At 28.2% G+C, this 15,338-nt stretch overlaps 2 protein-coding genes across 2 annotated transcripts; one reads left to right on the top strand and one right to left on the bottom strand.

Annotated features, from left to right (window-relative positions):
- Positions 1-382: 382 nt before the first annotated feature.
- Positions 383-4,334, bottom strand: LOC105364157 (probable C-mannosyltransferase DPY19L1). The gene is made up of 10 exons (XM_011502026.1): positions 4,197-4,334; positions 3,887-3,999; positions 3,645-3,782; positions 3,364-3,432; positions 2,912-3,235; positions 1,862-2,684; positions 1,411-1,573; positions 1,066-1,194; positions 607-812; positions 383-408 (listed from the first exon to the last, which is right to left on the bottom strand). The coding sequence occupies exons 1-10, from the start codon at positions 4,234-4,236 to the stop codon at positions 383-385; spliced, it is 2,031 nt and encodes a 676-aa protein (XP_011500328.1). The 5' UTR covers positions 4,237-4,334.
- Positions 4,335-7,052: 2,718 nt separating this feature from the next.
- LOC105365854 (uncharacterized) lies at positions 7,053-9,761 on the top strand. The gene is made up of 3 exons (XM_011504152.1): positions 7,053-7,524; positions 8,825-9,088; positions 9,283-9,761. Exons 1-3 carry the CDS (start codon positions 7,400-7,402, stop codon positions 9,644-9,646), a joined length of 753 nt encoding a protein of 250 aa, XP_011502454.1. The 5' UTR covers positions 7,053-7,399; the 3' UTR covers positions 9,647-9,761.
- The last annotated feature ends 5,577 nt before the right edge of the window (positions 9,762-15,338 follow it).

The following is a 15,338-nucleotide window of genomic DNA, read 5'->3' as shown; positions in this document are numbered from 1 at the left end:
TTAAAATAAAACAATTCCAATTACTCTTATAAATAAATTTATAAATTTAACATAATAAAATTTTTTAATTAATATTAAATTAAGTAAAAATAATAATAAATCTCACTAACTAAAGTTATTTGCAATAAAATACGTATATTGATATTTTTATATCGATTTTAATGATATGAATATTTTAGACAAAAATTATTTTCTATTAAATATCTTGTTAATTTAATAAAATCATAAGATATATAGTCTTTGCGCGATATGTAATGAAACAAGTAAATTTGAAGACTTTTAATACTGTTTCAACAGCTAACATTATAATAAAATGATTACGAATTTTATTATATTATTACGAAATATTATAAAAATATTATAAAAATTAAAAAAAAAAACATTAAACATTTACTATTGCAATGGCAACTGAATTCAATAAATACAGTATTTATACAGTTAATTTTATAAATTATATCGACTTCAAACAAAATATATTTCAAATTAAAATCAAAACTACTTTAAAACAATATTAATAAAATCTATAGATACAAATAAAACGAAATTAAACTTAATAATTATTTTGAAAATAGAATAATTTATTTAGAATAAAATTTAATTACGCAGTGTATAAAAAATTATTATTTGGTATATATTCTATATATTTGGTATAGTTCAGCTGCAGTACAGCGTAACTGCGATTTTCGTAAACTCGATGAAATGGATGTGCATTACCGCGGAAAAGTATCGGACACACAGGCACTTTTTTTTCCTTTTTTGCATTTCCTTCATCATCTAGATCCCAGAGATCAAGCATTTTACAACCCGGTTTCCTATAGTAATTATGAAATTTATATTATCCTTTTCACAATACTTGTAAATATAAATATTCGAAAGTAAAAAAAAGATTCAATAATTATTGCAAAAAACTATTGTCTAAACAAATTTTTATATGGTATTTAATTAATAATATTAAATATGTTTAAATTAATTTCGATAATTTAATTTATCTAAAATTATATATTTTATTTATAGATTTATCGATACTTTCATATTTGTAAATGAAAAAAATTTTTTAATAATTACCAGTATCCACGTCCGTAACAAATTGCCTCTTCTATAATAAGATAATCAACCTGCAATTTTTTCAAAGTTTCATGAACCTCGGAAACAGATTTTCTACTAAAGATTTCATAAACTTTTTTTGTCCTATCGCTAAAAAGATAATTATAAATTATTATCGTTAGATGAATTGATAGATAAATATCCAATTGTATAAATGATAATTAAACAGTCGCTTTTGTTCAGCGATACTAACTTAAAATATAAATAATAAGCTATAGATGTTTTTAAATAAGTATATAAACTTTACAAACACACATTTTTATTCCTTTTATATATAAAGTTAAATATATGGATATTTAAACTTACCGCATTTCTTTGTCCTCATAATATGGATTATTCACTATTGGCCTTCTTGTTGACAACATGAGATTTGCCATTAACGACATTTTACCAGCAAAAACAGCTGTTTTTGGAGTCTTTGCTTGTACCCATTCGAACAATTCTTCTTGATCTACATTACTATACTCTCCTTTAAATGAGATGTAAAGATATATTAAAATTAAAAGTATCTTATATAAACTGTCAAGGAATTAATAAAGAACATTAATAATATTAACATAACAGGAAATATTAAAGAACGCGAGTATTATTAATTTAATTTAAAAAATTACTATTTAATATTTTCGTTTACATTATTCATTTATTTTTATATTTTATATAAATAAATAAATCTACTATTTAATAAATCCTGAAATAATTTAATATTTAAATTTATGCATAAAATTATTTTAATACAAAAATCTTGTATACGATTTACCAACAATTTCTCGCTGTTTCATAAATCGTTGTATGCCATTATATGACATAATAGCAAGTACGAGTGTAATAAGCATACGTTGTGTTATTTCCTTCTTAATACCTAATTTATCCAAATATCTTTTGCTACACGCTAGTCCAGCAAATATACATATGTGTGGAGTCATAAATAATTTCAATCTCATAATAAACACTGCCATTATAGTGAAAGCTGCAGTTTGCAAAATATTATATGCTATATCTGGTTCTATGCAATTTGGAAAGCCTTGCGTTTGAAGATTTCTGTACCAATAATAAAGAACCAAAACACCTGCTAGAATGAAAGTGGGTAGTAGATATGTTTTGATAAGAGTTTCATACGTTTGATATTTCAGGAAATCAAATTCTGCTGCACATGTATAAAGCATTGTATGAAAATCTTTATAATTTGTGACTTTCGATCTAAGTATGTTAACGATGTGTTCATAATCAGACGAATTTATAAATAATATCTTCCATAATTTTGTAAAAAATAGAGTACCAGTTATTTCTAAAAGTGTGAGTGTTCTGAAATCAAATTTATGGGATAAAACGCGACTCAATTCTGACCAACCATAACTCACAACCAACAAAGCTAAATGGAATGAATTTAATAAAAAAAAACTCTTTTTTATAATAATTGATACGCCAACTGATAAAAGGTGTATCATAAAATAGTATGAATACATTTTATTATCTATTATTCTTAACCATTTAAGAATGAGCATAGCTATTGTTTGAGTTATAAATACGAATGGTGAAAATTGCCAACTCACTAAGCAAAAAGATATTAATATAACAAGATCCTGTAAAAGGCAATACAACAGTTTAGAACATTTTTGAAAACAAAATTTTTCAAGCAATATTATACAAAAGATATGCTCTGGTAAAATAAATTAGTAACATTCTTGTTTCTTTTTACAAATAATAATTTAAAATAAATTAATAAACTTATTCTTTAGATTTCACATTAGAGCTTAGTTTTATATAATTATTTGCAATTTCTACTATATGGATATTAAAAAATACAAACGGAATTTTCACTAAAATGTTGTGGCACTTTCTTTCTTTTTAAGATCATTGATAAAATATACATTTGCAAGAGATGTGATGGGTAAGCAAAGCTTTCGCGTAAAGGAGGAGTCCATTGTACCCTGGTGCACTCATCGTGATTAAAGAAAAATGAAGCTATAGCTATTAAGCCTCCTGAAATAGAGCCACTGAGATTTGTAGAGTAAAGGAAAACTATGGCTCCAGTAACTAGTGTAAATATCCATACAAATTCTAAATAAAAGTACATTGGCACTCCTAGACCTTCGCAACTTATAATAACAGATAAGCCCTCATCTCGTTCAATCTTAAACATAAATATTTATATAAATTTTTTTCAATTTATGAATAAATTAGATTAAAAGAATTTATATACAATTTACTTTCTAATAATTATACTAAAAGTGTTGAAAAAAACAATTTTTTTTTCCTCACCTGCCAACAAAGTGGCTTTGGCATAAATCCCAAGTATTTTAGAATATGATAAAACATAGCAATATTGATCTAAAATTACAGATACATTATTAATAAAAGTATTATCCTTTATGATTATGGATTAATAAATGTTTATTCAGTAATAAGATTGATATTAACAAATAAAACATTATTTCATTTGTTAAAATGATTCATGTATAAAATTAATATAAGAATATTTTCAAAGTTATATAAAACTATAAAAAATTAACTCTAAAATACAATATAAAAAAATAAAATACCTCTGGAACAAGATTATATTTTTTTTCTGCATTGGTAATTTGTGGATATTGTGAAAGATTATCATGATTTATTCTATCCATACCTTCTAAAAAACTTTCAGATTCTGTCAGAGTTTTATAGTAGGAATAATAAAATCCCTAAAAACAATTATAGTATATATTTCATTTATTTAATTTGAATGTAAAAACAAAATGAACTATGTAAACTGAAAATAAAGGATTTTTATCATTAATAAAATTACCATTTCTGTTCGAAAAGACATTTCCCTTTCCAATTCTGACAGATGAGAAAAATGTCTTTCATTTTCAAATAATGTTGATACATGCCATCGATGCAAAATTCCAAAACCTAAGGCTGTAAACAAATTTTTAATTAATTACATTTACAGAAATAAATGTAAAAAAAATTCAAAGTTTCAAATAATAAATAAAAATATATTTTAAATAATTGACAAAATTTTAAAATTAATAGTAAAAATAGAAATAATTTTAAAATAAAAATAGTAATTTATTATTTCAATGTAGAATTCTAGACTTAAATGAAAGAAATACCTAAGATTATTTTAAAAGTAGAAATAGAGGAGTCTTCCATTATCTCAATTACATAACCTAAAACTTCTAATTTACTCTTATATGAGTTTCAGTTAAAATATTTATAATGCACATTTAAAATTTTTAATCTTAATTCAATATTCAATATCATTAAGTAGAAATAAATATGGAATTTGCTATACAATAATAAAAAACTAAGAATTTACAAAAAGTATTAACAATATCTATATTTGAATATTATTCTAAATGATGTGTGCTGGATAAATATAAATAGTCACCGACAAATTTCTGTGCGTCATTTATAAGAGTAACGTAATCAATTTAAAAGTTGGTATTATTGACTTAAACGTCACCGATTCCAATCCGAATGACGGTCGACTCCTGTGATTTCTAGCCACATAATTGCAATGAAGGTTTTCAGGAGTTAATTTCCTAGAGGAAATATAGTTTATATTATGTATAAACCATTCAATTGCATCATGTAATTGTTTTACTAAAATAAAAGAAAGATGGGCGAAGAGAAAAAGTTGAGCAAAGAGCCGTTGTTTAGTTGTTTTGTATGTGCATTGAGTTCTTACAATAAATTGTTTGCTTCAATTTGATTAATGAACGATTCAATAAAGTATCATAGTTCGAATATGTGAGTAACAGTAGGATTAATAAAAATGTAGCTTAATTATGAATGATTGACGTGTTGATTCGCTTAAATCCATTAACATTACTATAAACAAGTATATTTTCAAAAATGTAAATATTTTTTTATGCGTTATTTTTTAGGAAAATTTAGATAGTTTTTATTTTATTACATATACTTATTTAATTATTTTATTCAATCTTTCTAATATTTTACAATGTACTTAGAAGTTTTTTAGTAAATATTTTGTTTTACAATGCTGAATTGTTTTACTTATTATGCAAAGCTTAGTATCTCTAGCATAGTCTTGATATTATAATTTCCTTCTGTCATATTGCATATTCAATTTTATTTCTGTATTTCCATCAATTTCATTATAAATTTTCTATGTAATAATAGTTATAATTTTTAATTATGTTTTGTTTGTACAGTTAAAATAGTCTTAACAATAATAGCAACAATAAATTTTGTGAAATGTTAATATTAAATATAATATTGTAACATTAAATTATAAAAACTACATTAAGTTTAAACAAAAATACAATTTATTACTGAGTTCCCATAGATATCGACATCAATCTGGTCATTTAATTGGTATTATCCAATATGTTATTTAGAATATGATTAAAGAACGCTCGTGTGGAAAGGATAAAATAAAAAAAAAGAGAAAAGTAAGAGGGAATTAGAGAGAGAGAGAGAGAGAGAGAGAGAGAGAGAGAGAAATGGCAATAAGTGGAATGATGATCCAAGTACAAATTTAATTTATCGATATTTCTTGCCAAGGTATATTGATTTATGTAATTGTTACTACTTTACATATTGTTCTTATGTATTAAAATTACTAATTACTAATTACTAATTACTAATTACTACTTTATATATTAAAATTATTAATTCATCAAAAGAGTATTTGTCTCTACTGTATATTTTTATTAATCCATGACGTTACTTGTGTCACACTTGAAATTTAATAAAAATTATTTTCTATATTCTCTCTCTCCATTTTTTTTTTTCAATTGATGCAGAAGTTTATAAATTTATGGTATTTTTAAAAAGAAAATACTCTTGTAGTTCTCAGTAGTGAGAATTCTCAGAATGCATAATTATAGTAGCACATCGTTCGATGTGCTATTATAATTAAACACTATTTTCTATTTGAAAGCTGTGTAAATTATAATCATTATTATTCATTTTAGAGAAATATCAGGACATAACCGAAACAATTGTGAATCGACTAGTATTACAATATTTAACTTTTTTTCCAAACAATACTTCATACGATTTACTTTTTTCGTTCTTTTCAGTGCACGTACAAATATTTTTCATTAAAGGTTTAGATGAAACTGTCGTTATAGTATTAATTACAAAATTTAAACATCCAGAAAGAAACAGTAATTACTATTAAAGTTAACTAGGTTCGTATAAAGTTACGGTATAAAAATATCTCTGTTTATTCAATCATGTAAAATGCACGTCTACATTTACATGCGAGAAATAACTTTCATTGATTTATATCTATACGGACATAAATTAAAATATCCGCCGTTCCAAATGCGCGTGCGCTTTGTTGTGCGCATTTCTCACGACAATGGCGCAACGACGTTTGTGGCGACGATTAATCGTACTAATCTCGCGTGACGGCCATAGGAACGGGCGATCAGCTGGACGAGGAGGCGGAGGAGGAGGAAGAGAAGGTAGTGGTGGTGGTGTTGGTGGCGGTGCTGACGATGCTCGCGGGGCGTGGAAAGAGAGGCTGATAGAAGGGAGGGAGAGAGCAGTAGGCCTCGTCATTTCATCGTTTCCGGAAAATTCGTCGCGCCATCCGCGGATCAAGATGGCAGTTGCGCGCAGTTGTCTGTTTATTTACTACGCGTTATCTGGTGCATCGTAAAAATTTGACGTAAAGGCAAGCGAGCTGCGTAGAGTTCTTGCGAATGCCTTCGTATGTGTCGGGAGACGTGATAGACGAGTCGTCGATGATCCGAAGAGGCACAACAAGCTGACAAAGTTCGAGAATATTGTCTCCTGTGAAAGAAAGCCAACCAACCGATCAGTACGTAGGCTCAATCTCTGAAAATTCAGTGCCTGTATGAGATTGATAGATGCATGGATAGACAGAGAAATAGAGAGAGAAAGAAAGAGAGCGAGAGGTATAATAAAGAGATAGATAGATAAAGAGAGAGAGAATAGAGACAAACAGACAAAATATAAAGGCTGAGAGAGAGAGAGAGAGAGAGAGAGAGACGTGGTAGGCTAAAGTGCTTTGCTTGAATCCACGCGAGTTGTTATCCGTCAGAATCGGGTCGACGACGCGCGCCCGAAGTGTCTACGACATCCTAACCTGCAAGGGGAAAGGAGGTGGAGGAAGTGTCGGTAGAAGTGGAGGAGGAGGTAGAGCATCATCTTGGTCGCATCGGGTCAGCTGCATCGAGTGCCGTCGTGTGACCGCGAGCTCTCCTCCTTACAAAGGATCCGCCTTCCTCTAGCCTTGGATAACGAAGAGAAAGGCCGTGGGAAGGAGGGTTATGCGGAAGCTCAGCAAGTGCTTCCCCAACGGGACAACGATGCAATGCTACGGTCGCAGCCTGTGAGTCCTGACACGGTGATCGCTACGAGGATGGCGGAGGAGTTACTGCCAGCCAGCCTGGAGAAGCTCGAGATAGACTGCTGGCTCTCCCCTGGCTGCTGTCACTCGTGAGTATTTATCTAATAGTCGTGACACTCGCGCAAGCGTATATCCCCCTCCCCTTTTTTTCCAAACGATTCATTCCCGCCGCTCTTCGGTGTCCGTCCCGCTTCTATTGGATCTTGTAACTCGTGCGTACGAGTCTAGCAGACGGGTAGGTCGTTTGTTTTGGAGATCGAACGAAAGAGCACAGCTGAGCACATTTGGATTATTCATTGGCTTCGGTGTAGTTGCTATTTCCACTGCTGGTGTTGCTGGTGGTGGCATATGATATCCAAGCGTCTGTCTCCTCTTGCTTTTAATCTTTCGGATAAAAATAGCTCTCTTGGCAGTACTGGGCATTCCAAATACTCAGCTGCCCAATGGCCACGTTGCGCGGATTTGAACGTCCGTGAAAATCGTCGGTAAAAAGTTGAGTTAGAACTGATTGGGGGCGGGGGTTGGTAGACAAGGGAGTGCGTGACTTTCGATCCTGGAGAAAGGAGCGTTACTGGGGAGAATGTGTTATCGTTGGGAGTTGGGCCGTTAGTGGAGGCCACACCGCAAATCGCTGTTACGGCTACTAATATTTTTGGTAAATTTTCTTCAAATAGCTGTATTAATTTGAATAAATTTTTGTTAATGTATCCTATTCTTAACTTACTTGTGACATTAATAATATTAATGTTAATAAATTAATTACGACTATTTATCTTTTGTTATAACCGACACTATAATTTTTAAAAACTTTTAACACGTACTTTATCTTTTATTTATTCAAAATTTCAAGTTGAAGATTGAAAACAATCATTGAAACAAAGTATTGAAATTTTGAACTAATAACTAAAATTTGCTTTAATTTGCAATAAGTAAATGAATTTTATAAAGATTTTTATTTTTAATCTATAAAGTTCATTTGGTAAAATTCAGTAAAATATAATGAAATGTTAATTTTTTATAAATTAATATTTAAATCAATATAATACTAGATTTTTACATGATAACAAGAGGGATTAAACAACTATATTAATAATTTGATATATTACCTTTTAAAATTATATTTTAACTTTCACAAAATATTCCTGTTAGATAAATTAAAATATTTTTGTATTTTCTAGTAATAGCTACTAATAATTAAATTATATATGTGTTATTCAATGTATTATAATACAAAATATAGTATTGGAAGAGTAATCTAAATGTTGATATCTCAATTTTTATGTGTCTGTTGTTTTAACATTGTTACCTGATAATTCAATATCTTAATTACATAACCTAAAAACTATTTACTTTTCTCATTCGAAATTACATTATTATTTTGTTTTATAGGAAGGGTGTTAGTAAGCTTCGGCGACGATCCATGCCAAACACATCGATACAGCCTGTTGAGAGCCCTAGGGGCATAAAAACTACAACGAACTTCAAACCATCCAAAAAGGATGAAAGGAGAGGTTTTCTGGCACTTGACAAACCCAAGAAACACTCCATAATCCGAGAGGCTGTTCTCAAACTTCGCAATTCTGATCCCACTTGCCTGAGTGATAATTTGGCAAGTACACTTCTTGAAGAGGCTTGTAAGCTCAGTATTTCTCAGTAAGTCCAAAAATAATTGTTTTATAACTATCTCTGTTAGTTGTATGATTAGAAATATTATGAATTATTACATTGAACATTACTGAACAACGTACACTACCAAAATGTGTTGACAGATTCTAATCATTTACATCAACATTTAATATTACGTTTTTTCCTGATATTTGTAATGTATGTAATATATGTAATTTCAGTAAGAACAAGACATTTGGTCATGGCTCAGTTACAAAAGACTTTAAATCTCTTAACATTAGCCAAACGATTAGACAGGCTAAGGATGACACCAGCATCACTGAGAACTATCAGACACACAGCTTTCAACGAGCTCGAAGCAACACCATGCCAAGCCTAAAAAGATTGACTTGTCAGATGGAAAATCCACAAAACCCGCTTAACAGTGGACAGCAGCAGTCTTCGAGTTCAAATACCTGTTCGGTGCAAGCACGAATATCACCGCCACCTTGCGACGTGACCATCGATGAACTTGCTAGTTATTTTGAAGAATTTGTTCATATTCCAAAGAAAATGTCGCACATGGCTGAAATGATGTACATTTAAATATGTTCTCTATTGAGTGCTTTTTCATTGGAAACTAAACTTCACAAGTTCTTTTTTAATTTTAGTGCATTGCTAAATCCTTCAAAAGTTTACCGGCGTTATTGTTATTATTATTATTGTTATTATTAATAATAATATAATAATAATATAATTATTAATGAGTATTGTCGATTTGGTGGTTATTTATTATTGGCCTACAGTTGCCTCAAAGTTTTTGAAATGTACACTTTGTATTATAAATATAATTTGAGTTTATTCAATTAACAACTCAATAAAATTTTATTTATCAATTTTAATTTCTTTAAAGCTCAAATAGGAATCAATTGTTCGAGCGGAGAAAATATCTTCATACAATATGAAGTATTAAAGTATAGAAGAATGTGATTGTTATAATAAAATGCAAAAATCAAAGTTCGATAACAGTAAGTTTCTACAATTTAATTTTAGAAATTCTTACACTTTTTCAAAAGTCATTCAATTAATTAAAAGTAAAGTATTGATAAAAATAATAAAACTCAATAGATGATTTTTCTTTATTTTGCCTGACTCTACATGTAGCTAATTAAATTTACTAAATTTATTGGTATATAATGTCGAGTTTTCATCATGTCAAAATCATACTAAAATTAAAAAAGAAATACTGTAATCTTGGTGTTTAAACCAAACATAAACAATCTTAAGGGCTAAACTTTGAAGATGTCATAATGATACCTCTGTAACAGTAGGCCACAACACTTGTTAGTCTTGTATCGAAAAGATCTGTCCCTTGTTCGTAAACTGCATATTTGCTATAAGTTTTTTATGTGGTACCTAAGTTATATCTAACGTAGATTAAATTAAAATCTAGAAAGCAAGTTTTGGTTTTGATTAACTATTACTTGTGTTTTAAATATTATATTGTAATGTTCGTTTATTTTTTTAACAATGTTAGTTAAAAACTACTAAATAGTTTACTGAAAACTGCATATATATTTGCATTAGTGCAGAAACATTTCGTCATTGTTTAATATTAAATATAATTTTGCATTCGTGTTCGTTAGCTGGACTACAAAATGTTGTAAATATACGTTAAAGCACGAACCGAACAAAACGAAAAATTTCTTTTTTATGTAACAGTTATATAAAAACTCAAGTTCTATATGCATTGATAGCATTTTTGTATTAAAAGGATCCATAATAACTATTGTTCTTTTTATAATTTTTATTCAACTTAATTATATTATATTATATAAGATGTTTTTTCTTACAGTCATGTATATATCTGATATGAATAGCAGTTAAAAAATAAACTTTTTAAATTCAATTATAAAATATACCGACGTTTTTATTTTAATTATGACTCAAAACATTCGATTAGTCAATAAAAAGTATTGAGAATATAACGTAGCATATAGATTTTTTTTCAATTAATTAAAAATTATGTCACGTGCTTATTTAAGAAATAATATAATATTAAATTTTTTAATCACACTTTTAAAAGTTTTGATTGTTGTTTAGTATTTATATTTGTTAAGTAAAAATTTATGATATTTGAACAAGAACAAAAGGTAAATAGACGAGTTTCAAAATGAAAAAGTATTTTTTGTACTTATAATACATAATAATATATTTATCTCCATATGGACATAATAATTATAGTAATATTACAAAATAATAGTTAAATTACTTAACGTATTAAAAAAAAAAAACTTTGGTACATAAACAATAATGACAGCATATCAATCTTATTAATTGAACCCTTAACCAACTTATATTTTTTTTCTATTCTTTATGAAAACAAGAAAGAACACGGGATCTCTTTTTCCAAACGTCGGATCTCCATTTTTCGTGCGTTCGCTTTGTCCTACACGTACATTTACTCGTGCGAGTATTAAAAAATACTACATACATCCTTGTAAAATTCAAAAATAAGAATTTGCACAGCAGATTTAAAAGAAACTAGAAACAAATTAGACAGCAAGTTGTGTTGTATATGACATCTACACGACTATGCCGAAGTTTGTATTATAATTTTTTCAGTTTGTTGCCCCACCTTTGTTGCTTTTAAATACAATTATACGATACATCAATGTACGATACGTCAAATATCAAATTATTTTTAAATTACTTTCGGACTGTGTTTTATTTATTTATGCATAAATATATATTTCCGAAATACTTTGGTTCTTGTTTATGACTATCATTTTATTCAATTTTAAATATTCGCGTAGTAGATTTATGAATTGCAATGATGTCCATATTCAAATATTTGGGATAGTGCAAAAATTATTATGAATTATCGAATTGAAAGTATCGAAATAGATAAAATGTTGTTTTGTAATTAAAATCAATATATTTATGAAATAAAATTGACTTATTACGATTTCGCCAGTTTCCCCACAAAATGCCAATGTAATTAAAACAAAATGTTTGCAAAACAGTTAACGTTTTTACGCGTATTGCGTCAATTAAAATAATTTATATCTCGAAGCAATAAGAAATGTGGACCGACGCTGCCCTCAATGACTCATCCATCCTTTCTCCTCGTCCCGTAAAGTCGCAACTCGTAATTTAAGGTCTGCCTTTATATCACAGATGCGTCGTGAAATTTTTTCCAATATCAATCAATATACCATTAACTTAATATTTTCGTGTGTAAAGTTCCATAATGATGTGGCCAACGAATAAATATCGATCTGCGGAAAAAATATGAAAATGAAATCTTCGACACGGTATTGCGTCCGTTCAAAGAAACCTTTAACATTTTTAAATAAATAACTACTTTGCATTGATCAAATTATATAGCGGATGTCATGCTTGAAAATTCACGGAACGCAACAGTAAACTTAAGGCATTATTTCTAAGACAATATTACTATCGATACATACTCATTATACACTCACGGTAATTAGCACATAGCGCATTTAAATACGGCAGGAGTTTTCGCAATGGACTCTCTCGAACCCTGTTTTGTGTTATTGCATAATATAATTGCGCCGTGTGTCATTATTTTTTATATTCATTCGTTAGAATTGCCGCTATTAAACCATAAAGCTGCTATGACAAAATTATAAATACAAAATACATAGTCAGCTAAAGTTTTTCAGGGATGTGACGCCTTGTTGTTTGTATGCGATCAAGTCGAATATTAATTTGTCTTCAAATTTCGACAATAATTATATCGGAGGAGGATTACATTAGTTCGTTAAACACGATTTTTTCCATTTCTAATTGTACAGTTGTAAATATGGACATTGCATAATGTACTATGTACTCGCTCGGTTATGATTGTAATGGACATCCAATATTGAATTACACCTGCTTGCATGATCTTACAAGTGAGTATTCATTCGGGGCATTATTTTTAATAAAAGATTCTTTGATGAAAACTACGTTAAATGGTAATGTGTTGATCAAATTGCTGAAAGTACGTACAGTCGTTATAATAAAAACTTGTCTTACTCGTGGCAGCGATGACTTTGTGGTGTTATTCAAAGTAAAAATAATACAAATGTGATATCTTGGAATACAATACGCTTCGACGATCAATTTTGATGGTGTGTATATGATATTTTTCTCAACTGAATACGTACAATCGAAAACCAACTTCAAGCACCATATCTAATATAGAAAAGTTAAACAAAAATATAATCGATGGTAGGCTATGCTGCAATTACTCGTTATCCATGTTTTAGTCTCTATACAGCATTTCCTTTAATTTCATCATTTATTGAAGCAAGGACGGTGTTATCATTAACGCAGAAGTGAAGGACGATTCTAATAGGAGTTACAGGCCAATAAAGACCAAATACGTCCTTGCGAACGTTAAAGATCATTAAATAACAACAGAGGCTTCGGTTGGCTGCGTTATTAATGCGTTAGAAATTAATAAATTTTTCACAACTAACATGTAACGTCGCTCTATAATTACAGTAAAATGTCACTGCCTATGGTCATTAATGAATATAAATATTCTTAAAATTTTAATTGAAAATTTCATTGCTACAATTACATTTGAAGAACAATTAAAGAAAATAATAATTGTATAAAGTTTAAATATTTCTGCAATCTTTAAGCGAAATCCCAAAGGATTACTCATGTTTAATCTTATATTTTTCAACTCGTAGTTAATAAAAAATTCCGATATATGAATTGTGACTTCGTTCAGTCAATACTACAAAAGAAAAATCCAAGAAGTACATTGATTGAGTCAATTCTAGATAGTGTACTTTTAGAGCAAGTCTCTGGAGAAGAATAAACGCCGCTATTGATAACACCAACACCGAACATTTACAAAGTCTTCAACAATTCTTAAACAAATGGCTTCAATGCCTCCGATAAAAATATTCTTAATAATCCACGAAATTCACTATATTTATTTGGTTTAAGCAAAAATAGTCATTTATTTTTATTTAATTTGTTCTTTTCCTATCCCCCAACTAACTTTCTAGTTTCCTTTGGAAAAAAGCGGAAAAGTTATTTTGCAAAAAGACTCGATACAATTATAAATATGTATCATAGCATGCAATCGATTTTTTTTCTAAATAACTTCGACTGCTGTAATTTTCACCTATATCTCGATAGCAAATGCATGTAAGAATTGATTTCTATATGGCTCTGGGATAAATTTGCGCTCAACTATTGTTATAGCCTATGACAATGTTATATTTCATATGCTCAATTATTGTTAAAAAAATTATTGCAATTTTTAGTGTAACAAGTTTTAATAAAAAAAAATTTATAATTTTATTATAAGAAAATATTACTACGATATTACCACAATCAATTTTAAATAATTATTATAAATCTCATGAATAATGGAATCATTTTTTATTATCATTAAAATAAATTAAAATTTAATAATCAAATATAGAAAATCTGAAAAAATTTCAATAATTTCAATAATAAGACTTGATTTCTTTTGCAAGTAATTGAATATGTTAATGCAATACATCAAACGATATTTTCAAACCTCATGATCTAGCTTTAAATGCACGCCAATCATAGTCTATATTCAGATGCGCTGTAATAATATATTTATGCCAAATGCTACATATAAATTCACTCGATTCATACAATAAATGAGTATTGTTCAAATGTAAAATGAAATATAATAAAATTCCATTCTAATAAAAATTATTAATAAAAAAGTTTTTAAATATCTTTATATTTATACGTTATCAACATTAAAAATCTATGATCTTTGAATATTTAATAGTATAATAGAAATATTTGTCTTGCTTTATTTTAAAATAATATGTCGAATAATCATTTAATGAAAAATTTACGAAATACCAAAAGAATCAGATAAAATATATATCCCGTGATTCATTTGACTATTTACTATTTACTACTAATAACTATATAGATTATTTTTTGAATATTGGTTACAAAAAGGATATTTCAATTACTCTCAGTATTAATTTTAAATAGCTTTTCGAAATAATGGATAAATAATCATAAAATTAACGTAGTTGCATAAATTTTAAAAGCAATAATGAAAATAATTCATATCTATTTATTTAACTAATTACATTTTTTTTTTCATCCAGTTTCTTTAGATTTTGGTTTTATTCGTATCAAATTCTACCATATATTACTTTTTATATTTAAAAATCTTTAATTTATACTTTATTATATTTCTGTTTCGCTCATTAGGTTTAGTTAAGAGTGGCAGTCGTTTTACAATACACTATTACATCGCAAAATCGAA

This window comes from Ceratosolen solmsi, unplaced genomic scaffold, assembly GCF_000503995.2.
Source record: "Ceratosolen solmsi marchali unplaced genomic scaffold, CerSol_1.0 scaffold10, whole genome shotgun sequence".
Taxonomy (NCBI): Eukaryota; Metazoa; Arthropoda; class Insecta; order Hymenoptera; family Agaonidae; genus Ceratosolen; species Ceratosolen solmsi.
Note: the sequence above shows the minus strand (reverse complement) of the source record. Positions and strands in the feature narration are given on the sequence as shown.

Bases quoted from the DNA above. Each gene is read 5' to 3' on its own strand.
- LOC105364157 (XM_011502026.1), bottom strand. From the start codon at position 4,236: ATGGAAGACTCCTCTATTTCTACTTTTAAAATAATCTTAG. The intron at 4,000-4,196 runs GTATTTCTTTCA...ATTTGTTTACAG, and splicing joins TACTTTTAAAATAATCTTAG to CCTTAGGTTTTGGAATTTTG. The intron at 813-1,065 runs GTAATTATTAAA...TAATTACTATAG, and splicing joins TGTTACGGACGTGGATACTG to GAAACCGGGTTGTAAAATGC.
- LOC105365854 (XM_011504152.1), top strand. From the start codon at position 7,400: ATGCTACGGTCGCAGCCTGTGAGTCCTGACACGGTGATCGCTACGAGG. The intron at 7,525-8,824 runs GTGAGTATTTAT...TTTGTTTTATAG, and splicing joins TCCCCTGGCTGCTGTCACTC to GAAGGGTGTTAGTAAGCTTC. The intron at 9,089-9,282 runs GTAAGTCCAAAA...ATGTAATTTCAG, and splicing joins TGTAAGCTCAGTATTTCTCA to TAAGAACAAGACATTTGGTC.